General features: G+C 48.1%; 1 protein-coding gene across 7 annotated transcripts in view; it reads left to right on the top strand.

The window, feature by feature from the left end:
• Window positions 1-26,657, top strand: part of DHRSX (dehydrogenase/reductase X-linked) — a 216,274-nt gene that overhangs the window by 19,515 nt on the left and 170,102 nt on the right. For 6 of the 7 annotated variants that reach the window (XR_008418333.1, XR_008418332.1, XM_053891867.1 and 3 more), the window contains exons 2-3: window positions 6,529-6,636; window positions 13,508-13,576. Coding sequence is in view for 5 of the 7 variants with exons in the window: in XM_053891867.1 (XP_053747842.1) it covers window positions 6,529-6,636; window positions 13,508-13,576 (177 nt within the window). In the remaining 2 variants the exon portion in view is untranslated. The remainder of the gene's footprint in view (window positions 1-6,528; window positions 6,637-13,507; window positions 13,577-26,657) is intronic. The other variant, XM_053891866.1, reaches the window with a different exon arrangement.

Raw genomic sequence — 26,657 nt, 5'->3', positions numbered from 1 at the left:
CCTAACTACCTATCAATTCTATCTATCTATCTATCTATCTATCTATCTATCTATCTATCTATCTATCATCTATTTACCCATGCACCAAATCAGTCTATCTATCTATCTATCTATCTATCTATCTATCTATCTATCTATCTATCTTTCTATCTATCATCTATCTATATATCCATCAAGTCTATCTATCTAATCTATCTATCTATCTATCTATCTATCTATCTATCTATCTATCATCTATCTATATATCCATCAAGTCTATCTATCTAATCTATCTATCTATCTATCTATCTATCTATCTATCTATCTATCTATCATCTATTTATCCATGCACCAAATCAGTCTATCTATCTATCTATCATCTATCTATATATCCATCAAATCTATCTATCTATCTATCTATCTATCTATCTATCTATCTATCTACCTATCTATCTATCCATCCATCCATCAAATCTATCTGTCTATCTATGTGTCTATGTATCTATCTATCTATCATCTATCTGTCCATCCATCCATCCATCCATCCATCCATCCATCATATGTGTATATCTACCTAATGTGTCTATCTATCTATCCATCCATCCATCCATCCATCCATCCATCCATCATCTGTCTCTCTCTACATATGTATTTCTTATCATCTTAAGGAATTGGCTCATGGAGTGATAGAGGCAGCTAAATCCAAAATCTGCAGGGTGGACCAATAGGCTGGAAACCCAGGGCAGATTTACAGTTTGAATCTGAAGAGTATCTCCTGGGGGAATGCCGTCTTGCTCAGAGAATGTCAGTCTGTTACATTAATGCCGTTAACTGCTTAGAAAAGGCCCACCCACATTAGGGAGGAAAATTTGCTTTTCTCACACTCTATTGATTTCTGTGTTAATGTTATCCAAAACAAACAAACAAACAAACAGATTCACAGAAACACCCAGAATGCTGTTTGACCCCATATCTGGGCACCACAGCCCAGTAAATAGACACATAAAATCAGCTATCCTGAAAGCCGTGATGCTCATGCCTGTGATATCGTTGTTTGGGGCTCAGCCAGAGGGATCGGGGGCTCTAAGGTCAGGGCGTGGGGATTTCACAGCCTGACTCCTGGACCATCTCGGGTGTGGTGGTGTTAGCCTCTTGCTCTGGAAGTCAGCTCTCTGGGCACGGCGGGGGTTGGCCCACGGCCTGCATCTGTGCTGGAAACCAGGGCGTTAGGCTCGTCCTTGGCACGGGGGGCACTCGGGGAACTGAGTCCCTTGACCTCAAATCCAGTGCCTTTCTGTGGGCACCTCCTCCCCCCACTTTCCATGGGGCGTGCCTCCTCATTTCCTCCTTTGGGTTGGGCCTCGCTGGCTTGTTCAGACTTTTGCGTGTGTGGGAAACTGCAGGTCGAACCTCCTTGCTCTGAGTGTAGCAATATCTGCCCCTCGCTTTCCCCTTCACATTCCTGTTTTCCTGAAATGAACCTTTTTTTTTTTTTTTTTCCCTTGGCTTTGTGTGGCAGCCTCCGTGAGAAGGCACCTGTTTTCCTTCCCATTCTGGTGACGGTCGGGGGCGGTGGGGGGGCCTCATTTCAACACAATGAGGACCTTTGTTCTTCTAGAAGAAAAAGGCTCCTTGAGCTTGGCTTGTGGTAAAAGATCGTCAGCAGGCAAACCCTTCCTGGCATCGGCACAAAAACGTGTGAACAGAACATGTGACACCTGCATTTTGATGCACGGGCGTGTAAGCGTGTATCAGTCAGTGTCTGTAAATCTGAGCAGCTGCTGGCAGGTGGCCAGTCGAGACGGCTGCTGAGGGCGGCTTGGAGGAGGGTGTGCGTGCCCAGGGGTGCAGCCTGTGGAGTCAGTGGGGTCCGTCTCTCCCGCCCGTTGGGCTAAGCGGCCCTCAAATCTGGTTTTCCAAATGCTCCCTCAGAAACCCCTCCTGCTGGACCTGCTTTCCACTGTCCCTTCTGCCTCAAGGATGCTCGCTGGTCCTTGTCTGCGACACGCAGCTCACACCCCCACCCCCTGCCCGTGGAAGTGAGCTCAGTCTCCCCGGGACCCCCTCTCAGTCGTGCGTCGCAGGGACGCATCAGGGGGCCGCCTCTCAGTGTTGCACTGTCGCCCTCATTCCGTGCAGCCTTCCTGGGGCCCACACACGCACCCCCGGTGCCACGAGACAAAAATCTTGTCTGTTCCTCTGTTTGAAGACTGTTCCCATCACTCCTTCTGTGTCTTCAAAAGATGCCCCCGATGGAAGATGCGAGGAAGCCTTTGACGTGTGGTGCTGATTTAACACCCGTCCATTGAAAAGGTGGCGGGAGAGCCATCTCTGGCATATCTGCCCTTTTCTCTTTGGCTGCCAGGAAGCTCAAGGCGGAAATTGCTCTTGGAGCTCCGTGGGAGGGGGGGGGGGTCTTACGATCGGCATAGATGCAGATGATTTTTAATCTTCCCAGGTGGTTCAGATCTATCTCTGGAACTGAGGTTGAGGATTTGATTTACTCCCCCCACCCCCTCCACACCCGTTATTAACATGCATCGTATAAGCAACTTCCATAAATTATATTTGCACACCTTGAACATGGAGCCTGAAGTTTTTATCGTTTCAGATCGTTTGTGTTCATTTGGCTTAATCCTGGGAAGCTTTACGGCTCAGGATCTGTGTCTTTAACTTTGAAGTTGGGAAAATAGAAGGTGTTATTTTTCCAAAGAGCACATACTACGCACTAAGGGCAGAGGTAGTAACAGAAGGAGACTTTTAAACGTGTCTTGCAGCGTAAGGGCGCCGGGGTGGCTCAGTGGGTTCAGCGTCCGACTTCCGCTCAGGTCACAATCTCCCGGCTCGTGAGTTCGAGCCCCACATCAGGCTCTGCACCTACAGCCTGCTTGGGATTCTCTCTGTCTCCCCCTCTGTGCCCCTCCCTGGCTCACGCTCTCCTGAAATAAGTAAATAAACTTTAAAAAAAAAAAAAAGATGTCTTGCAAAATTAAGTTTTGCATCGTAACTTTATATCCGGAAACAACACTCACGACCTTGAGGCACCTGGTACCTCCTATCATGCTTTTGGGGATTCTGGTATCTCGAAAATCACAGTCGGATATTAAATGCAGATTCGTTCGTGTATTTCCGTGGAAGCCTGGAAACTTGTCTCCCAACACAGCAGGGGTGCGTTTTCCCTGTAAACCCGTCTCCTTGAGTCTTTATGAACCAGGGCATTTGTCTCGTTAGTGTTTCCCTGTCGGGCTGGTCATCGCTGTTCTGATGGGATTGTCAACCCAAAGACCACCCCCGGGGCCATATGTTTGAGACAAAGTCTGGAATGGGAATGGCGTCCATATTGCACAGGGATCCTTCCCACCAGGAGACGGGCGTGGGCAGGACGCGTGTGATTAAGCTACGTTAAGGTTAATGCTGTGCTCGCTCAGGAAATGATTGATTTCAGAACAAAAGGAATTCATGTTCACGTCCATTCCGGAAACACGCAAAGCCACGAGGAAGGAAATTAAGTCAAGGTCGGTATTCTTACGACCTCTCTCCCGTGCGAAATTCTCAGTCACCGTTTCTTTCTTTCTTTTTTTTTTTTTTTTTTAAGTTTATTTATTTTGAGAGCCAGTGAGGGAGGGGCAGAGAGAGAGGGACACAGAGAATCCCAAACAGGCTCGGAATCATTCTTCGTTTCTTAAAATACTTCTCTTTCTTCCTCCGATTCCACTCACATGCCTACTAGACCGTTTCATATTGGCCGTGACCCTTGGGAGCTCTGTTTTTGTTTTTATTTTTTTTTCCACTTAAAAAAAATATTCCCTTTGTATTTTAGCTTAAATAATGTTTCTTCATGGTTATTTCTGAAGGAGAGACAGACAGAGTGAGAGCAGGGGAGGGGCAGAGAGAGGTGGAAACACAGAATCAGGCTCCAGGCTCCAAGCTGTCAGCACAGAGCCTGATGCAGGGGTTGAACTCATGAACCGTGAGATCACGACCTGAGCCGAAGTTGGATGCTTAACCGACTGAGCCACCTGGGGGGCCCCGCCTTACCATACACATTTCATGTGTGTATATATTATATACGGATATATATCCTGCTTTCTGGTTTTTTCTCCGTAAGCAGCATGGCGTAGCCATTTCTGGGCAGGAAGTGTGTGTAAATCGGGAGGGTCTGGGGGCCTCGTCTGTTATGATTTAAGCGTTAAGCACTGCCCGTCAATCTCGCTTTGGGATGAAAGGTTAGGACTGCTTACAAAGACCTTGCTGTCTGCCTTTTGCTGGTGACCCTGAGCGCCGCGAGACGTCCTGTCCGGGTAAATACAAGGGTGTGCGTGTCCCCGCGTAGGGACACCAGGCTCCCCTCCTCTCTTGGACCTTGGGTCCTCACCTCTGTCACCTGTAAAAGGAACGTGGGACTGGACCGTCGCTCATGCATTTTCCCTGCAGAACCTCTCTGCGACCCTGCTGTCCTCCCATCCGTAGCCCACGAGAACAGCCTGGTTAAAAAGAGCGTGCATCCTGCTGGGACCTAAACCCACCTGAGGGGAGGGCTCCCGGTTGTTGAGTGGAGCCTGGGTGTCTGCAGACTTGCTGTGTAGCCTGAAGGAGTCGCATGGAGTGAGGTCCTTTAGAGAAGTTGCCCCAGCCAGAGACACTCTTCCTGGTGGAGACTGTGTTTTCAAATGTTTCAACGTCCGTAGGGCGGGGAAGATATCCAGTTGGCCTGCTCAGGCTTTCCTTTGTAGGCTTAGTTCTCCATTTTAGGGACGAGAATGCCTGACCGTGGCGGCACGTGCCCGTGGAAGGAAAGTGGATTCCTGGAAGGATCTCCTAACACGGGGATCAAAGCCGGTCCTTGCCCAGCAGGTGCAATTCTTCACCTGCACTTGGGCCACACTCGCAGGGCTGCTGACTGTTTGTTCCCTGTGTGATCGCACAGACCGAAGGTGGGCGGGGAGACCCCAAGGTGTGGACGTGGGGCAGGCTGTACATCCCTACGCACGGGGACGCAGGCTGCGGTGACGATCCTTGGCTTCACCTTGGAAGCGTGCGCTGTATCTCCAAGGGAGATTTTTAGAAGTGATTTTGCGGGACCACATGATGAATGCCTTTCGTGTTGCACAATGTATTGGTCAGTGCCCCCACCCACATTGGGACCGTCCCATTTCAAATTCCTACCCACAATGCCAGACACGTGTGCCATCCAAGTGGATGCACTTTTGCTACTCGGATGGTACCTCAGGGGCTTTTCACAAGTATTTTTCTTATTCGGTACAAACCCAAAGGCCGTTATAAAGACCATGCCGTATGTTTTCATATACACGGCGATCTTTGCCCCTTTTTCGTTATAGACTGTTTTTTTCCTTGATTTTTAACAACTCTTACAAACAAGAAAATACCTCTTTGCATGTGATAGGAGTTGCAATTTTTTTTCCAGTTTATCATTTTTTTTTCAACTTTGCTTTTGGTGTCTTTTTTTTTTTTCCACCAGTGAAATTTGTTTACTTAATTTTTCCCATGTTTGACTTATAATTAGGGATGGCTTTTTGTACTCTGAGATTAAAGATAAACGTATTCATGCTTTTTTTTGTAATATCTTCATTGTGTGACTTCTTCTTCTTGGTTGTTTGATGTGGTATGGGAAAACCATATGGGTTTGGGTCTAATTTTTCTTTTTTTGCCCCAATGTCTATTTAGGTGACCCAACACCATTTATTAAAACGTTCATCTTGGTCACCTTTTTCGTACACTGAAGCTCTCCTCGCTGGCCAGTTCCTGGAGGAGGAGCACGCTTTTCAAATGCAAACCAACCCGTCCACAGCCCTCACCCCACTGCCTCCAAGACCCCACTCTGGGCCACGACCCACATTATCCCCCCAGTCACTGCAGGGCCAGGGACCCACAACTAGGACAGCCCCTACCACCTGGAGAGCGCTGAAATCACCCACACTAGCCCAGCCTGATTACCTCACCCATTTCTTTGCACGATAAAGGCTCGAGTCCACGTTTCCTAGTCTGTCCGCATCCTGACCCACCTGCTGCTTCCCCGTGGGGCCCCGCGGCGTGGCGTGCCCCCTCCTCGTGGGCACTGTGATCAGGAAACTTCTTTTTCACTGGCAAGCAGTCACCCCCCAATCTGCTGCCCTTCTCCGTCCTTGGGCAACAGTAAAGCCTACACTTCCGACCCAAATACTCCCTGCCTGGTGTTGCCTGGGAACGTTTGCCCTGGACTCCCGTCCGCGGTTGTGAACACGACACCCGCGTCTGCTCAGGACCTTCCTGCCTGTTGCTGTGCTGCTATTCCAGTTGGTTCCTGCCACAGCCTCCCTGGGGTCAAGGGAGACGTTACAGGTGTCTCTCCCCAGGCTGTAATCGCTCATGACTGCCCCCCCCCCCACGGTTCCGAGCCTGTGGGGAACCCACGAGGAACCAAACCACACGCACCGCACCACACCTCCCCTGGCCCGTCCACGTTCTCCCATGGCGGGGTTCTGATGCACGCGCGCTCTGCCTGTCAGCCTCACGTTGATGTTTTTGTCTCTGATTCTGTTTCTCCTGCAGTTTTTCCCCCACAACCCGACCGTGTGGCCATAGTGACCGGAGGCACGGATGGCATCGGCTATGCCACAGCGAGGCAGCTGGCGAGGCTCGGCATGCACGTGATCATAGGTGACGATTGCATTTTTGGCTAACGCCAGGGAGCCAGAAGCTCGCGCGTGTCTGCATGCAGACAGTCGTTTGCTCGTGGGTGCGACGGTCCTTTGCGGAAAACACCTACGCGTGTCCTCTTTGCGTCCCCAGTCCTACTGCATTAGGACCCACCTTAGTGACCTCATATTACCTTAATCCCCTCTTTAAAGACGCACCCCCAAACACAACCACATTCTGAGGACCTAGGGCTCAGGGCTTCAGCGTATGAGCCTGGGGAAGACACAACGTAGTCCGTACCAGACTCTCAGCCTGTGTTCACAACGCTGGCTTCCTCTGCTACCAGATCCTATAGACACTGTATTTTCCCTTCTCCTATTCCAAACTCTCTCTGTTCCTTATCCCGGCTTCTAACTCCTCTTTGAAAATGAAGGGATTTTCCTTGCCTGGAAAAACAGAGCGTTCCAAGGACCCATTTTGCTTTTGTTTAATTGTTCCAGGGAACTGGGGGTAGAATTTGTAATCAGCTGGCAAAAATGCTATGTGCACATCAGCTTTGGGGAAAAAAAAAAAAAACAAGCACTCAATGCTAATTATGTTCTCTTTTTTTTTTTTTTTTTTTTTTTTGAGAGAGAAAGAGAGTGCCTATGCCAGCAGGGGACGGGCAGAGGGAGAGACAGAGAGAGAGAGAGAGAATCTTAAGCAGGCACGGACCCTGACATGGGGCTCGAGGTCACAACCGCGAGATCATGACCTGAGCCACAATCAAGAGTCAGATGTTTAACTGCTGACCCAGGTGTCCCACTAACTACGTCCCCTACTGACATCATCTGCATTTAATTACTACCTTTTATGGTGTCTGTTTATATATAAATCGTATTACACATCTCGTTTTAGCTGTTAAGGATTGCTTTCCACTTAAGACTTTCTAAATAACATTATGCATGGTCGTTTACTGAGCCATTAGTGATTTATTTCTTCCTTTCTCCCATTTTTTTCCTGTATCTTTTGCCCGCTACCATCTATCGAAGGGTGGTTTTGGATCAGAAGCTCTAGAAGAGGCTGGGTATTTCCACATAAATGTGTTTTGTTCCTTCCTGGCTCTTCTGAGCTCAGGACACAGTCACGTTTCCCCTTTCCCAGTCCTTGGACACTGTTGGCATCCAGTTCTGCTTAAATGCATTAATATGAAAAATATGAATCCATTACGAAAATCCATTAATGCACTAAAATCCATTAATATTATAAACCAAAGGATACTGAGGTACAGATATAAAAATATGTGACCTCCTGGGGGGTTTAGCGACACCTACGATTGGCCCCTGTGAGGATCTTAAGCTTTATTTTGAGCCAGCTTCAACACGTGAACCCTGTTCTGAAAGTGTATCTGGTTTCTGGCGGTGGCCAGGTCATAGACCCTGCCCAGACTTCTGTGTCTTGTCCACATTCTTAGGGGTTGGCCACCATGATATGGGTGATTGTTGATGTTGAAACTCGCGGTCCTGAGTTCCATGGAGGATGTCTGGGGTGGGGGGCTCTTGACCCACATGGGGAACCCCAGGTCCAGCCAGTGTGGCCTTCTGTTTTCTTTGACCCACGTGGGTATACTCAGGGATTCCTTCGGTCCCATAACCAAACAGACTCATACTCCTACATGTGAATCTTTTCTTACGCTTTTGCAAAACATGACTCCGCAGTTTAAAATTTTGTGTGTGTGTGTCACATGGCCTTTCCCACATTTCACTTTTTGAAAACCTATGGTTTCTTACAGTGATTCCTTCCTCACGGACCCACGTAGGCATCTCCCTGTCATGCACAATCGGGTCTGTTGAACGGAACATATTTCTCAGGCTTTGGGACGGGTGGATTACTTCTTGGTCTACCTCACCGTTTTCTTTCCTCGTCAGAGTGTTGTTTTTCCTTCAGGGATGCGTCCAAGTGCCCGTTGTCTGCATAGATGGGGAAATGTTTGAACAGTTTTTGACAAGTCCTTGCATGGGCTGTCTTTACCAATGTCTGCATCTTCCCTCGCAGATGAAGAGGGGTTGTTTGCAGATGTGGGGGTCTTACAGGAGAGAGGGCCTGTCTGAGTGTGCATTTCTAGACGTCTTCTTCAGTTTTAGCACCTCTGTGATGTGTTTATGTCTCCCTGGGACCTGAGCACATCAGGGGACAGGGCATGTGAGCAGACAGACTGGGTCCTCTAGGAGACTCCTGCTATATCTGGGATTTCTGCCACCATGTGGAATGACTTGATCAAAGTGACATCAGGTCTTGAACACAAGGAGAAATAGGTGCCCTCTGAGGGACTGCTGAATTTAGGCTAGTGGCAGAAGGAAGCTGGTGGAGCAGGACAGGGAGGGAACGTCTGGTCTGAGAAAAGACAGAGGCTGTCATCCAGCCCTCGTTATCTCTGCCCTTGTGACTTCTCCAGTGCACTTGTCTGTTTCATCTTCTTAATTACTTATGAAACTGGGCAATGTTGCAATGCGAACAAAAATCATTCCATTCCTGTGCTGTTTGTTGCAGTGTGGTGGTTTAGGTCATGATGACATCTAGTTGATTAGGAGATCATGAGGTCTAGTTGGGTTGGGTCATGATGAAGTCTAGTTGGGTTAAGTGATGATGAGGTCTAGTTGACTAATATCATGATGAGGTCTGCTTGGGTTATATCATGTTGAGGTTTAGTTGACTTATATCATGATGAAGTCTAGATGGGTTATGTCATGATGAGGTCTACTTGGTTAGGTGATGATGAGGTCTAGTTGACTTATATCATGATGAAGTCTAGATGGGTTACGTCATGATGAGGTCTAGTTGGGTTGGGTGATGATGAGGTCTAGTTGGGTTAGGTGGTGATGAGGTCTAGTTGACTTATATCATGATGAGGTCTGCTTGGGTTATATCATGTTGAGGTTTAGTTGACTTATATCATGATGAAGTCTAGATGGGTTATGTCATGATGAGGTCTAGTTGGTTAGGTGATGATGAGGTCTAGTTGACTTATATCATGATGAGGTTTAGTTGACTTATATCATGATGAAGTCTAGATGGGTTATGTCATGATGAGGTCTAGTTGGTTAGGTGATGATGAGGTCTAGTTGACTTATATTATGATGAGGCTTAGTTGACTTATATCATGATGAAGTCTAGATGGGTTATGTCATGATGAGGTCTAGTTGGTTAGGTGATGATGAGGTCTAGTTGACTTATATCATGATGAGGTCTGGTTGGGTTATATCATGATGAGGTCTAGTTGACTTATATCATGATGAAGTCTGTATGGGTTACGTCATGATGAGGTCTAGTTGGGTTGGGTGATGATGAGGTCTCCTTGGGTTATGTCATGATGACCTTCCTTGGGTTGGGTCCTGATGAGGTGGAGTTGGGTTACTTTATGGGGAGGTCACATTGGTGTAGGTCATGCTGAACTCTAGTTGAGTGAGCAGTATGTCATACAGACACAATGCAGTGACAGCATGTGAGCAAGCATGTGGCACCCATGCATGCAAGGACTGGAACCCTGATTGTTACCACCTCCTCATTTAGGTGATGTTTGCTGAGCACCAGGAACATCCCTGCTGGCAGCAAAGTTCTCATTTTCTTGAGCAAAGCAGAGTAAGCTCCACCTGTGCTCTTTTCCACAGAGCTTCTGATGTCTGCGTTTACACCTTCACCATGGGTCACAGTGTGACCCTCTCCGTCAGTCCGATCGAGTGTGGAATCTTCCCTGCTTCCCGAGTCTTTCAGGGCGTAATTGCCTGCATTCCGAGAGTGGCAATTTGTCATTTTGTGTGACAGTTGGATACAAGGCCACTTAATGAAATACCGTCATCAGACACTTTAACACAAATGTCGTATTAAGTAAAAAAGAAGACGTGTATATTCAGAAATTTCAAATTTGCTAATCCTGCGTCTGCTCATGTTTAGAGAATAATCAATTACTAAAAAACTGAAAACAGAACTTGGGTTTAAGTCAAGCACGTTAATATTGCTGTACATCCATTAATTAGTTTCTCCCCTGCTCACAATATCTTAGTTATTATTGTTTCAGAACACTATTTTGGCGGAAGATGTTTGTTCCTAAGTCTTCATGACCAGCCATCTAAGGCGGAGACCAAGGGCCAGTAAATATTCTTTCTGTGATGGGCCAGATAACAAATATTTCCGTAGGTGTGTTTCTCCTGATCAGTTCCACCTTCATAGCAACAAAGTGGTCACTGCCAGTATTTAAAGCTACAGGCATAGCTGTTTTTTTTTTTTTTTTTTTTCCTTTTTACAACAAGGGGACCTTCAGATTTGGCCCTAGGCTCATAGTCTGCTGACCTTGGTTTAGGCTCAGCATCTTACAAAAACCCCACACAAACAGATGGAAGTTACATTGCGTCTTGTAGACTCTCGAAATCCAGTGGATAGGATGCCGTCCAAAGAGAGAGAAGTGACTCAGTGCCTTGTCGACGTTATGGGTAGGACGTCTGTGGGACGCGTGGCACGTGGAAAACTTAGCCCTCCAGAGGAAAGACTTGTAGACGGCAGACCCACTGTGTCTGTGCCCAGTAGCATCCTGGTCGAATTCTATCTGTTTTGCAATGTGTGCTCAGTAAACGTAGGAAAGACCTTTACCAAAAACGTGCCTGAGAAAGCGAGGCACGACCAGTCATGACCAGTTCCCCCTGCTGGTCGACGGCCCTCCTTTCTCTGGCCCTTTCTGTCTTTTTCGGGAACGTAGAGGTTCTATCCCACTTCCTGCGAGCTTCCACTGGACCACCCCTTGATGCCAAGATGGCAAATGCCAGACGCTTGGGCCCAGCAGCAGGTGGCTATTTAATATTTAAAAATTGCATGGGATTTCACAAGTGAGCTCCCGCACGCATGTGTGCAAACAGCACGCAGAAATGCCTCTGAAAAGGATGGCTTGGTAATCTATTCTCATTGCGATTTTCAAGATGGTTCTAGCCCAGAGCACACCCAGCCGGCAGGGGCGGGACCCGGGTGAGCAGGTGGTAGGAGCCAGCCCCCTCCCTTGGGACATGCTGGACCCGAGCCACCTGGCCGTGCTCAAGGCTCTAGAAGCTTCACGCCCACACCTGTGTTCCTCAGATGCCAGGTCTAATCCCCTTCTGTGGAAGCGCTCCCATGACTCACCCCTGCAGGGACTTTCTGGGTTAGCTCATCCCTCCAAGGAGCTGAAAATCTGTCTCCGGTCCAGTTGCTTGTGAGCGCTGGTGTGTGGGCAGGCAGGGTCTCCCGAGCGTCTCCCCCACAACAGCAGCCCCGCCAGGCACCCCTTAATAGCAGGACTCTGTGCTTAGGGACATTCGGAAAATAGTGGTACCCCAGCCTGCAACTGTCAGTGCACATTTACTTAGGAAGACAGTGAAGAAACCTTATTCACTATTTTAATCCCAAATTTCATAGTCTGTAATTTAAAAAATTGTTTTGTTTTTCATTTTTAATTTGTTTTTAGTTTTCTTAACATTTATTTATTTTTGAGAGAGAGAGACAGAGGGTGAGCAGGGGAGAGGCAGAGAGAGAGGGAGACACAGAATCCGAAGCAGGCTCCAGGCTCTGAGCTGCAAGCACAGAGCCTGACGTGGGGCTCGAACCCACGAACCGTGAGATCATGACCCCAGCCGAAGTCAGCTGCTTAACCGACTGAGCCACCCAGGCGTCCCTATTTAATTTTAATTTAATTTAATTTAACTTCATTTAATTTTATTTTACTTCATTTTGTTATTTTTTATTTTATTTATTTTGTTCTACAGTCTTTTTAAAAAAATTTGTTTCTTTACATTTATTTTTGAGAGAGAGAGAGAGAGAGAGAGAGACAGAGTGTGAGCAGGGGAGAGGCAGAGAGAGAGGGAGACACAGAATCCGAAGCAGACTTCAGTCTCTGAGTTGTCAGCACAGAGCCCATTGTGGGGCTCGAACCCACCAGCTGTGAGATCATGACCTGAGCCGAAGTCGCATGCTCAACTGACTGAGCCACCCAGATGCCCCTCAATTATTTTTTAACTAGGCTCTCCCAGGGACTTGAACTCACAACCCTGAGATTAAGAGTGGTATGGCCCACAGATGAGCTGGCCGTGGCCCCGTGTCGTCCGTATTTCAGCCATGACACCCCCCACACACAAAATACATGCCGCAGCCCTTCTACACTCACGTTCGGGAAAACCACACCTGCCGAGTTTTCACGGGGTCACCAATAAGGAAATGGGAAATCCCACGTACGTAGTGGGCACATCCCGTGATCAGTTTTACAGATCACACCACCAATGAGTGGACGGCCGCTGGGGTGGCTCAGTCGGTTGAGCATCTGACTCTTGATTTCGGCTCTAGGTCAAGATCTCGCAGTTCATGAGTTCGACCGCCAAGTTGGGCTCTGCACTGACCACGGAGCCTGCTTGGGATTTTCTCTCTCTCTCTCTCTCTCTTTCTTTCTCTCTCTGTCTCCCCTCCTCTCCCTGGCTCTCCCCGCCCACCCCCTTGCCCACCCCGGCAAAAAAAAAAAAGTTTCTTCGAAAGTTGTATTTCTGATTTCTGCTCTGTCCTTCCCGTCAACATTTCTATGCCTACGTGATTCTTGGCTTGCCCCCAACCCCTGACGGCGTGCGTTGAACCACCAGGCACCCCACGCCCCTGTAATCACCATTAAGGAAGATGTCAAACAAACGCGTGCACCTTGTCCATCCAGGGTGAAGGAGAGGCTTCCTCAGTTGGTAGGTTGACTTGGCGGGAAGGGATCCACAAGCCCATTCGGCACCAGGACAAGAAGAGAAGCCATAAAGAGCCCACCCCAGGGCTGAGTTTTGTGTCTCAAGACAATATTATCTTGTGCTCGGTTGCACCTGAACAGCCTTCCCACTGCTTATATCTTCTCTTTTCCTTTTAGCCGGAAACAATGACAGCAAAGCCCAAGACGTTGTGCGGAGACTAAAAGAGGAGACGTCGAATGACAAAGGTACTTCTCGTAGCCCAACGGCTCTCTGCCTTGGTCCGAGTTGGTGTTTGTGGCTGAGCTGCAGACCCGGGCATGGGATCGGGGATGCGGGAGGTGGAGGTGACTCGGGGCTGGGGGATGTCTCTCCCTCCTGTGCGTTTCCTTTGGGGATTTCTGGTCGCCACTGGAGAGTGACGAAGGACAGCAAACGTTTCACCCGTGGTTGCGTTGCTCTGTGTAGGCAGCTCCTGCGGACGCGTTGGAATGTGCTGGTCGGTTGCATCCTTGTGACTTGGGGACCTTGTTGTCATTCTGCGTCCGTCTTCTCTGCACATGTCTTCTGTATGTTGAGATTCGGGTGTGGATGTGGAAAGCCAGAGTGTTCGGGGGACAGCACTTGGTCAGCTCCTCTGTGCTGGAGGGGAGGCCACCCAGGGTGTTGGGATGGGCGAGGCAATGATTCCAAATCACCCAGGATGGTGCGGTCACTTCCGAGAGCAGGCGCACCCCTGCCCTCAAAGCTGATGGGTACTCCAAGTGGGAACTGATTCATAGTGTTTGTGGTCTCCGCGATGACTGAATGTGTCTGTAGGGTGGGTGGTGGAGGAAACTGGTCTGAGCCAGACACACACACACACTCAGAAACACACACACACACACACACTTTATGCGTTAATCTTGTGTGTGTTGAATCAGATAAGAAAGCAACACCGTATTAGTTTTATAACATACGAAGCTGGACCCTTGGAAGGAGTCGGTCAGTGGAGGGCCTCCCAACACATCAGGGGGAGGATGCTGGGGCTTGGCCATGTGGGGGCAGTTGGGTGGTAGTCCTTGAACAGACTTTCACTTTGGCTGGATCTGCATCCAGTCTCAGAGGCCCCCGGAGATGCTGTCCATGCAGCCCGGGGCCATTCCCTGCCCTGTAGGTCAGCAGGTACACAAGCAGCTCCCGCCAGTGGCTGGCTAGGGGGAAATGCATTTCCCTATCCCTGGGTGGCCATCCATCCACCATGTACCATCCATCCATCCCCTATCCATCCCCCTATCCATCCATGCATCCATGCATCCATGCATCCATGCATCCATCCATCCACCCACCTAACCATCCACCCATCCATCCATCCATCCATTTTCCATCCATCCATCCATCCCCCTATCCATCCATCCATCCACACATCCATTCACTCATCCATCCACCCATCCATCCATCCATCCATCCATCCATCCATCCATCCATCCGTCTTCCTGCAATCACAGAACACCCTGTCTAGCTCAGGATGCTCTCCAGCACTGAGCTCAGATGGAGACACTTCTCTCCAGACCAGCCTGCACCCACTGGAGCCTGCTAAATTCTTGCCCACATACTCCCAGTAACACGAGTTGGCACGAGGCCCATGGGAACCACACTTACTCATGTCTTATGGCTCTTCCTTGACTTCCTGTATTGGGTAATTGTGTCTCTGGCAATTTTTTTTTTTTTTTTGAGCAAGCAAGCACACATGTTAACAACATTGCACAGATTACTGTCCAGAGCACAGTGATTTCTCAATACCTAGTTTCTCTCCAGCATACCTCCACCCCTTCTCTGGACTTAATCTAGGAAAAGAAAAATCTAAGTTCTTGGTTGCATGCTTCGTCCTCCTTACTCTCCCATACTTTCTGCTTTTGAAGTCATGGTCGGTTGAGATCCTACTTTGTGTTGATATGGGAGGCTATCCACATACCAACCTTCAACTAGCTGAGCTCTTGGAAGGATAAGTTAATGACTGTTTTGAGGAACTGAGATAATAGGGCTCATTTCTCCACCAAGAGATTTTCCAGGGACAAGAGTTTCAATACGTGGTCATCATGTAGCCATGGTGCCAATGTCTTTATTGCTCTTGAGCAATACCCTGCTGACCAAAGCTGTCTCATTTGGAGCAAATACTCTTGCTCTGTGACCAAAAAAAAGCAAATAAATGGAATAACATCAAATGGCATAAAATGAAATAAGACAAAAAATAAAAATACAAAACCCAACACCACCACACAAGCAAACAACAGAAAGTCATAACAGCATCTCAGTGAATCCAAGTGGGACTAGAGAATTTAAATCCTCTTAAAAAGACTGCAAGAATGTAATTGTGTTTTGGACATTTGCCGTAGGCTCACACAAGCCGCGATGGAATCCTAAACCTTCAGCGTAATCCCACTGGAGATACGGTGTCTGTGATCTTTTCCCTAAAAGGCTTTACTTTGTGTTCTTCAGAAATGTCTTCCTGACCAGTTTCCACCTTTCCTAATGCCATTCTGCCAGCATAAATCTCTCTCTGTCTTTAGTGGGAAGAGGGGCCAGCTGTTGGATTCACGGGATACTTAGGTATTACATCCGGTTTGCTTTCCTTAAGAGAAAACAGCACTCAGTTTTGTTTTTTTTTATAAGCTTCACCTGTGCCAGGAAAAGTCAGTTGGGTCCACTTCCCGGCGAGATGGCAATACATCTTTGTGAACGTCTGGGTCATCCAACTCACTATAAAATACTTAAATTGGTCATGGAAGCAAAAGATACCATGACATCAGTTCGGTATTCGTTATGGTGACAGGAAGTGGCGTCTCTGGGTAGGAATCTACTGCTCTGTCATCCAAGAGAGATTCATATCTTGAACGTAGATTTATCTTGAGGCGAGTAGACACCTACCATTTTTCTTCTACTCATAGACTCTCTGATTTTCTGGAGGGATCCTTCTGGAGCTTGGTCCATTGCGAAAAACTTGACTGAGTGTTGATTGCATGGGTTTTGTTTTTCTCCCCACCACGTGTGGGTTTTCTTTATAGCATAGAGTTCTCGACACCTAATACCTATAGCGTGAAGTGCTTGACGTGCGTTGGCTGGCCGACACTCCGTGTATCGCCAAGAGTAGTTTGAACAATGTTCCGGGTGTATATTTAGGTCTGGTGTATGTTCAAGACCACCTGTCTTCCCTACATACCATGAAATGCCCCTTATTATCATGAATTTTTCAAACTAAAGTCCTATTTTTTTTTTTACCTTACAATTTTAATTTAGCATCCTGAGCTAGTCAAGGAGCACGTATGCTAGCTAGCCAGGCAACAGCCAGGCAGACAGACAGACTGCTGGTTTCCTGTGGGTAATTAGAAGGCTTTAGAAGGTCACTGTGTCTTTCCTGAAGGCGCAGAAGGAGACGCTCAGCACGTTCTAAAAATTTAATCGGCTATTATAGCTGTCATCTTGTTCCTTACATTAAAGGCTCTTCATTTCCCGGAGTTTGCAACGATCAATTCTAACCTTTTGAACCACTCGCAAGGTGAGTTCTATGAGAGAGGGCGATTGTCTGCCTGATTGCCTTAGCGCCTCTATAAATAACGGCAGGATTTTTTTAAAAAATCCCGCAAGGAAGAATTTTCCTCCTCACCTTGCCTGCCACATTCTGTGTCTGCCTCCAATAATTTATGGAATACTTTCACTCCCCACAGTGTCATTGGCCATTTAATTTCCACGTTTGCTTTGGACACATCTTAGATGGTTCCTTTGAACACAGCTCAAGATGCTCCGTGCATCCAAGGTCAGTGATGGGACATCACCCACATGAAACCGTTTCAAAAAAAAAAAAATATTCTAGAAATGTTACTTCTGTGTTTTTCCCTCTGGGGGAAATCAAGTGGATTCTAGGGGAGATAGAAAATATAGTCAGAAAGGGCTTTATTTATTGATTTTTTAAAGCGTGCAGTGTTCTCTAAAAGGAATAGCCACATAATTTCCATGATGCGTGGTTTTCAGTAGGCAGAAGCCATTGTGTTAGCGAGGTACAAGTCCATCAGATGCCCTGCTGCTAGATGCTGTAACGCCTTACCGCCAGGAGAGTCCCGGGAAGGTGCTGGAGTGCCTTGGAGATAAGTTTTTGTATTTCCTGTATTTTCAGGTTTTATCTTAAAGTCTTTTCTCATGCACCCACGTGGCCCTGTCTCCAGAGAGACCATTAACCACGTGTTCTGCTCATCACAAACTTCCGTACCTTTCCTGTGTCGGAAAGTCTCGCCACTTGGCCTGCGTGTTTCGAAAGCTATTTTCGGTGGATGCAGAATTCCACGTTGAAAACATCCTGCGATGCCCCCAGGATGTTAAACGTGTTCTGACACGGACCTTTGTCACTTGGGATGAGAAGTCAGCTATAATCATTGTCAATATTTCATGAATATAAGTGTCTTGTCCAGTCTTTTCTGTTGTCTTCTTCATTTACTTTCTGTTTTCAGAAGTTTGCGAATATGCCTAGGTGGGTCCCTTTTTCTCTCTGTGTTTAGCCTGTTTGGGGTTAAAAAGCTTTCTCTATCTGTGTAGTTGGCTGCGATAAAATTTAGTGAATTTTCAGCCATTTTTTTTTTTCCAAAAAAACTTTCTTCTTTCCATCGTGTCCTTATGAGTCTACGATCACACATACGTTAGGTCGCATCACGCTGTCTGGCCGTTGTATCATTGAGCACAGTTCGTGTGATCCCAGCTTTCAAAAATTTTGCTCTGTGCATCAGTTTGGATGATTTCTATGGACCTACCTCAAGTTCACCAAATTGTTTTTTCAGTCGTGTGTGTTATACTCTTACCCCCATGATTGGATTTGTGATTTGAGCCAAACAAACTGTGTTTCTCAGCTTTTGGGTTTCCAGTTGGTTGTTTTTAGTCTACATATTTTTCCTGGTGTTTCTTGTATCTTCATCCTTGATGTCCGTCTGCAATTGTAGGCTCCTGCATACGTAGTAGTTATTTCGAAGTTCTCTTCTGAGACTTCTAACATCTGTATCATCTCTGGGTCTGTTTCTATTGATTTTCCCCCTCTTGATGGCAGGTTGACTACATGTTTCTTTGTTTTGTTTTGTTTTTTTAATTTTTTAATGTTTATTTTATTTTTGAGAGAGAGAGAGAAAGAGACCGAGGGGGGAGGGGCAGAGAGAGAGGGAGACACAGAATACGAAGCAGGCTCCAGGCTCTGAGCTGTCAGCACAGAGCCTGACGCGGGGCTCGAACTCACAAACTGGGAGATCATGACCTGAGCCGAAGTCAGACGCTCAACCGACTGAGCCACCTAGGCACCCCTCATTTTCTTGTTTCTTTGTACGTGATTTTTATTGTGTATTAGTCACCGTGAATGATCCCTAGTACGGATTTTGGATTCTGTTATCTTCCTCTGAAGAATGTTGAGATTTGTAGCAAGCAATGCTATGATTTGCAGGATACCTAGATCTTGTGGGAGCTCAACTAAAGGTCTCGTTAATCATGAGTCTATTTCAACGTTGCCCTTGGGCCTTGGATGGAGCTCTTAATCTTGAGACACAGCCCTTTCTTCAAAGATCTGGACCATCTCAGGTTTCAGGTGAGAGTCCAACGTGCTCACTAAGTCCTTCCAACTTGGCAGGACTTAAATGTCATCTTGTCTCCCCATCACCAGGCAGCAGCTGAAACTTCTCTCCTCACCTTTCAACCTGCCAGCTGTTGTCTGCTTCCGAGTTCCCTGATGTCTCAAGTTGGAGCCTTTGAAATTCATTACTCAGCCGAGGGTTCTGCGGGAGTTTCTACCCACATTTTGATTCTCTGCCCACCCCCCCACCCCCGCCCCATGGCCTTTCAGTGCCGTAGATTCCAGCTGCGTTAACAGCCCCAAACTCTGCCCTTTGAGTCCTCAGCTCATCTCTCTCTGACTTTCTGAGTAAGCTCTGCACCTGTGCACCTTGCAACCTGAGAAGTACCCCCGGGGCGGGCAGTGGGGGGAGGTGGGAAGGAGAAATGAGAACTGTCTTTGGCATACCAGGATCTGTGGTGATTCTCTGCTAAGCTACAGAGGTGAGGAGCCTGAACAAAAGAGAACATTAATCTGCTTTATGCTGGCAATTTCCATAATGAGGGAAACAGCCAACATCATGTTGGATACTTGCTGTCTACCAAGTAATGTAAAAAGCTCGTTACATGTATTGACTCACGTTTCCTGTCCTTTGAGGTAAGTATGACCACTAGATGTGTTTTCCAAATGAGGAAAGTGGGGCTGTAAAGCGTTTAGGGTAGTGGCTGTCCTTCACGTACTTAGTAAGTGGAGGTGTTGGGATTTGAACTCGACATCCAGGAATGAACTCAGAAATAAGTGAGATCCTTGGGGGTGGGGAGATGGGGCGGGGTGGAGAGTGGCGGGGAGGAGGAAGAGAAAGAAATAGCTGAAGCGTCTTGGCAGATGGGAGTTGCGTTGGGTGCCCATCGGCCGGGGTCTTCTAAGAACGCTGGTTTGTGTAGTGTAGTCTGTTCTGTCCCCCGGAAGACCTGTTACATACTCACCTGGCTTGTAGGTGAGTGTGTGCTGTGGGTTCACATGTGGGTGAGGACAAAGGTAGCATTCCGTGCCTCCATCAATGGGACAAAATGATGGCAAGAAAGATACAGTGGCATGACCACCCTTTCCCTCTTCATGTCCAGATAAACTTAGCAGGGTAGACCACCCGCCCCCCCCCCCAAGAGCCCTGAAAGTGCCCCCAAGAGCTGGGGAGGACTCTAGGGGGTCCGCACAGCTCACGACCAGGGCTCGGATCCTTCAAATCGGAACGTCACCCCAGGAGGAAGCGTGAGCCAGCTGCCGTTGGGTTCTGTGTATGTATCATCGACCCGCACGGCGTTGGGTTTTCCCTTTCCCTTCTGCCTAGCGTCTTGCTGTCCCCTGTTTTATCCTGTTGGACGTCTTTCTCTGTTAACAACTAGAAGGGCTTATTTTTGTGGCCATCTACCCCTCCATTGTGGAGACGCACCAAACCCTTTGCCTAATTTCTTATCAACGCATCTTTTTAGAAGTTTTCGTTACCGTTCATGCTTGACGGCCTTGTATCTTTGCACGCTTTTTCACATTCCGTGTGTTTTCCTGCGGAACTGCTCATCTGGGTGATGATTGGCCACTTGGCGGAGCCACGTTGGAAGAGGGCGGAATGTGCCCAGTGACATGGGGTCTTTGCAACAGCTTGCTGTGGGAGCCCAAGGTAGGGATGCCTCTCTGCCCGGGTTATTGGGCTGCCCGTCTCCGCGTGCCCTGAGTAGCCTTCTTATGTGGAGCTCACCTACACGGATGGGCAGCTGTGTCTTGGGGCTGCTTCAGCATTTTTCTGCTTCCCTAACATATGTGTCATCGCTCCCCAGCCCAGAACCTGCCGATAAGCCCGGGCGTGGACAGGGAAGGTTTCCCCTGGGGTTGAAGTGCTTGGCATACCTGTCCCTCGGTCACTTACCTCATCGCCATCCCAGGCGTGGGCTTTGCCTGTCACACACCTGCCCCGACTCGTCCTTTGAGTGTTCCAAGTATTAACTGATGACGTGTTTTCACCCGTCCGTGCTGGAGAGACAATGAAAGGGTTGATGTGGTCGCCCGGGATGGCAAGGATTTCCTAAATGTGCCGTCTTTGAGCTGGCTTCCCGTCTCCAGTTTTCCGGGGGTGCACCTGTGTGTAGGAATCTCATCTTACAGACTGACCCTTCCTAGTCAGAGCAAATTCCATACCTAATCTGCTTATACGATGAAAGATCAGAATGCATTTTAAAAACTTCCTTTTGGGAAACAAGTCACAAAAAGCCCTCTTACCTGAAATGCACCTTGAATCTCTGGTTTTATTATAAAATAAAATGATCAGATTTTAATTGTGGAGTTTGAAGGCTTATAGAAAATTGAGCACGAAATGCGGAGAATGGCCGTCCACCGGCCGCCATAGTTTGGATGATTATTAACATCTTGCATGTAGAGGGCCCATCTGCTAGAGTCAGGGGAGAATACAGACACAGTATTGTTCCTGGAAGTCCATGGTTTGCACTGAGATCAGTCTTGCTGTTGTGCATTCTGTGGGTTTGGAGAAATCCACGGTGGCATGGACCCATTGTTGTGTGTCCTACGGAGTGGAGTCACTGCCCTAAAAATCCACCCACTCACCCCTCGCCTCCTCCAACCCCCGGTGACCACCGAACGTCTTACTTTCTGCATGGTTTCGCCTCCTCCAGAATGTTCTAGAGCTGGGATCATAGAGGACCCAGCATTTACAGACCAGCTTACTCATGAGCGTTAATGGTTCCTTCATATCCTTTCGTGCCTGCAAAGCTCTGTGCTTTCTAGAGCTGCATCGATATTTTTATGAAGGATGATCAGCCCTCCATGCAGGACTCCGAATGCTCACGAAGAAGCACATCCCCGTGCAGAGCTGGGGGTGGGGGGTTTACGCTGAGGACGATGAGTGCCCGTGTGCAATGTCCTCACTTGTTCAAAATCCAGCTCTCATGTCACAAAGGACAGCTGGGGTCAGCGTCTGGGTGTGGTTTTAGGGTCAGGGTCAGGGTTAAGTCAGGGTTGGGTCAGGGTTGGGGTTGGGGTCAGTTTTATGGTGAGGGTTATGGTTAGCTTTAGGGTTATGGTTAGGGTTTCATTAAGGTCAAGGTTAGGTGTATGGTCAGTCTTATGAACAGGTGTTTCAGGCTAGGGTTATGGTGAAGGGTAGGGTGACTGTCACGGTTATGCTCAGAGGATGGTATAGGGTTAGGGTCAGGGCTACAGGTTAGGATTAGGGTTAGAGGATAGGGTTAGGGTTAGGGTTATGGTGGAGGTCAGGCTTAGTGTCAGGGTTATGCTCAGAGTACGGTTAGGGGTTAGGGTTAGGGTTAGGGGCAGCCTTAGGGGTAGGATGACGTTTCGCATTGGGTTTTGGAGTTAGGGTTATGCTCAGGGTAGAGTATAGGTTTAAGGTGATGTTGAAGGTTTGGTTTATGCTTAGACTGGGAATTGGTGTAGGGTGAGGGTTGAATAATGGGTAAGGTCATGGATTGGTTATGACCAGGGTTCCAGTTAATGTTAGTCCAGGTTGAGGGTGAGGCTTAGGGCGGGTCTGTGTCTCGTGTTAGCGTTAAGATGAAGTTTGAGGCTATAGGATCGTTTTCAAGTTCATCATTATGGTCAAAGTAATGTGATTCAGAAGTCAGATGTTGGGCATCGATCTTAGTGTTAATGGCTTTTCTCATGTTCGCATCACGGTGTGCATCTAATCAGAGTCCAAATGAAGGTTCGGCTCACATTGGGGGTTCGGGTTCTGGTTCTGGTTCGGGTTAGGTTTTAGGGTTAGGGTTAGGGTTAGGGTTATTGTTAGGATTAGGGTTAGTGTTAATGTTAGAGTTTTAGGGTTAGTGTTAGGGCTACGTTTAGGCTTAGGGTTAAGGTTACGGGTTAGGGTTACGGCTTGGGTGTGGGTAGGTTCGTTGTCATTCAATATCAATTTGTTTTGACTCGTAAGGTTAGAGGTTCGCAGTTTCTGATGCTGCATATTGAGTGTGAAAGTCTGACCCCACTGTGGGCTGAATGTCTGCAAGGAGTTTGATCCCATGTTGTTTGTTACATCATTTCCGGATATTAGCCATCTGTCATTATTGAGCACACACTTTTCTCCTTTATTTTACGGGATGCCTTCTTTCCTTGAAGGTATTTTCTTCTCTCTCCATCTTCACTGGGGTCTGGAGTGAGGCCGTGCTGTTCCCTCCAGCCCGTTCCCATGGGTCATGGTTAGAAGGGCTGGTAGCTGATTTCCCGATCTCGTATCATCTTCTGTGCCAATAGTACATGTCAGGAACACCTCTCAATGTCACCGAACGGGGTTGTTTTACAAGTCAATTTCCCACAAGGTTATCGCGTGCTTTTCGCGGTGACTGTTGTATGAGCTATTTCACAGATAAGAAGTAATGAGTGTTGTTGAAACAGTCACAAGGTGCTTTTTCGGCTCGGCTGCTTGAGAGAGCCTTATCCTGGCTGCCTTCTGGCGTGGTGACTGTGACACAGAAGTCACCTTGTGGACTGCGGGAGCCCTCTGATGGCCACACCAAGCACGTCCTGGTGGTTTAGGGTTACGGTTAGCGTTTGAGTTAGGCTTGGGTTTGGGTCAGGGTTGGAGTTTTAGGGTTAGGGTTAGGATTAAGGGTTAGGGGTTAGGGGTAGGGTTAGGGTTAGGGTTAGGGTTAGGGGCCCCCCACCGTCCACAACGTGACTTCTGTGTCACAGACACCACGCCAGAAGGCAATCAGGATAAGGCTCTCTCAAGCAGCCAAGCCGAAGAAGAAAAAACGTTCGTGACTATTTCAACAACACTCATTATGGATGCTTTTTTGGGCTGATTGATGGCCCCCCAAGAGGACATCATTGATGGATGGATGGAAACACAGAATGTGTTCCATGCACACGATAGAATATGACTCGGCCTTGAAAAGTAAGGACGTGTTGAACCTGCTACAACGTACATGAATCTCGGGGACTTGATGGTCAGTGACTTGAGCCAGACGCTGAAAGACAGTCCTGTGTGATCGCACGTATATGGTGTCTGTAGTGGGGACTCACCCATAGGTCTCACTCACCTCTATAGACCACAGACCTATTGCTGTCACAAACCAGGGGCTTCCTCAGGAGGGAGCCGGGCACTTGTGCTCTCTCTGCCCTGGCAGGTAACGAGTTTCAGGTTCTGGGCGTCCCGGGGGGTTCCTTCCCTTCCTTCCAGGGGTGAATGGGGGTCCACTGCAGGCAACTGCTTTCTCTGGCTGATTCTTTTCTAGGAATTCGTCCTTCCCCCAACTCAACACCGGACGCTTTGCACATCTTTGGTCTGGCTGAGCTCTCAGATTTGGGGGACCCACCTCACCCCCACATATTTACTTTTAATGATTAAAAAATACAAAGTTCCGTATATCCAAACACATTAATTTTTGAAAGCTGGCCTTGTAAAACACATCCACAGAGAAACTCACAGCCAGTGAGACAATATTTTATAAACAATAAAAATGGAATCTCTTGCATTTCTGTTCTGTGCCACCATCTAAGGAATACAGCCAAACATATGAAGATAATTTATACAGCTGTAAGTTGTCGAGCTAGAAAGAAATGGTGGTGGGCGGGGGGAGAGGGGGTCAGGCGGGCGGCGAAAATGTGTCTGGGCACCCAGGAACTGAAGTACAAATTAGGGATTAGGTAAATGGAAGTATTTGTGTAGAAATGAAACATCAGTGGGAACAGAGAAGCCACAAACAAAGTTAATAATCATTTCCTTAAAAAATGAGAGTAATAATTCACCGACCAATTATGAATCCTCTGCCCTACAAGACAAGCAAGAATAAATTAAGTGGGGCTTGGAACAAGAAAGAGGAAATAACATCTAATAAAATGTGATTTAAATTTGGGCGAAGAGTAATTTATTCTTGACTCTGGGCTAATATCTTTGATTACCAGTTAGAAAAGGATGTCTCATTCCAAAAAAAGAAAGAAAAAAAAAAAAGAAAAAAATGGAATTTTCCCAAGTTGATGCAGATAGAAATAGAAATCACAAACAGATTAGCAATCTGTTGAAATAGCAAATGTCAGAGCTCTCCACCAAAAAGCTTCTTGCTTGGGATGGATTTCCTTTGTCGTTTCCCTAAGCCTCCAAGGATGGTATAGACCAAGGACTGCAGGCCACCATCCCGGGCTAAAGCTGGCCCTCCACCTGTTTATACCAATAAAGTTTTATCGACACACGGGCTGCACCCGTTCATTCATTGGTTGTCTGTGGCTGTCCCTTCTAGGACCAGAGCTGAAGCGTTCAGCGCACGAAGCCTCGTTACTCCCCGGCCCCTAATGACAAAAGCCTGCCAGCCCTTGGTTTCTGCCATTCCAAGGGACCAGACCCACCAGGGTTACTCCAAGTGTTAAATAGAAGAAACTCTGTGTTTTCTTCCCAAAAGGGCAAGGGAACTGCGTTCCCGACGCCAAGTCACAGAGCAACCCTGCTGACCAACGTAGAGACAGAGTGTGTAGTTTAACGTTAACTACTGAGCAGCCTTCCAGGTGGAAGAATGCGCCTTGATGCATTGGCAAAGCACCCTGGATGACCCCGTATCCCTTAGTGAGTAAACCTCTAAAGACATTAATTTGGGTACAGCACCTGGGAGGCAGAAGGGGGTTGGTCTACACCTGGAGCATACATTGGCTGGATCACAGGTGGATTTCTGGGCAACCCTGTGGCTGGTTGATTGGTTCCGCCTGCTGGAGTAGATGAGAGGAGAGTGATCCAGGAGGAAGGCTGTCTCTGATCCATTCGTCCTATCTCTCTGCTGCGGTTGCCGGGGAAGGATTTGGGTCACATGCCACGTTCTTGCCCTTCTGGGCAATTGTCTCGGAGCCTCGATGAACCGTGGCCCCGTGGAGGCATTGCCCGGCAAAGAGTGTCTTCGTAGCATCCGATGGCGTTTGGGTTCTTGCCCACGTGCAATTTGCATTCCAGCCGCAGAGGTGAATTAATGCCGTAATACCTACTTACCTGAGCTAATAGAATTATGATAAACACTCTAACGTCTTAAAAGATTTGGTTGCATCACCTGCTTCGATGCTGTCGCCTCTGATTTTCCATCTACTACCTGCTTCGCTCGTCCGCAGCCTCTCCTTTCTTGACTGGCCCGTTACGCCTCCTCCCTCCTCGCCTGATCCCCGCATCTCCCACGAGAAACACACCTGCCCCTGGCCATCGCGTCCCCGCGATCATGGTGCCAGCTCTCGGTGAGCTGTTTGTCTCCAAAAGCCCTGCCCCCTAGAGCTCTCTGCCCCTGAACTGGACACCTTCCTCCTGCCTGTTTTGGTCCGTGTTGCATCACCTTCTGGCTGTAGGCGAGACCCTGGGGTTTCCCTGATGGTCTCGTCCACCTTTCCATCTTCAATCAGTAACTGAACGCTTTGCACCCACCTCGTGAACATGTCTCAAAGACCTCCATCCTTTGTCTTGGTGCCGCGATGCTACCCTGGGTCACACCTGTCCTGGTCCATCACACAGCCTCCTGGCTGGCCTCCCACGTCCAGCTTCTCCCCGGTCTGGACTCCAGAGGTGTGCCGCCACCTTACCTGCTTAGATGTGGGCGTACGAGGTTTCCTGCCTCCCTTCTGTCGCTCCACCCTTGCCCGTGTTGTTCTTGCTTCTTGCTTCTTGGTCTCCCGCTCGGGACCATCCCAACCCTACCCAGCCTAGAGTTCTCAGCTTCCACACAAGACCTGGGTCCTGCCCTCGGGTGCCTTCCCTCCCTGCTCCTGTAACCCCTCCCTTA

Source organism: Panthera pardus, unplaced genomic scaffold (genome assembly GCF_024362965.1).
Source record: "Panthera pardus isolate Hobbes unplaced genomic scaffold, ASM2436296v1 HiC_scaffold_27, whole genome shotgun sequence".
NCBI lineage: Eukaryota > Metazoa > Chordata > Mammalia > Carnivora > Felidae > Panthera > Panthera pardus.
The sequence above is the reverse complement of the archived record's forward strand: the minus strand, read 5'-3'. Positions and strand labels throughout refer to the sequence as shown.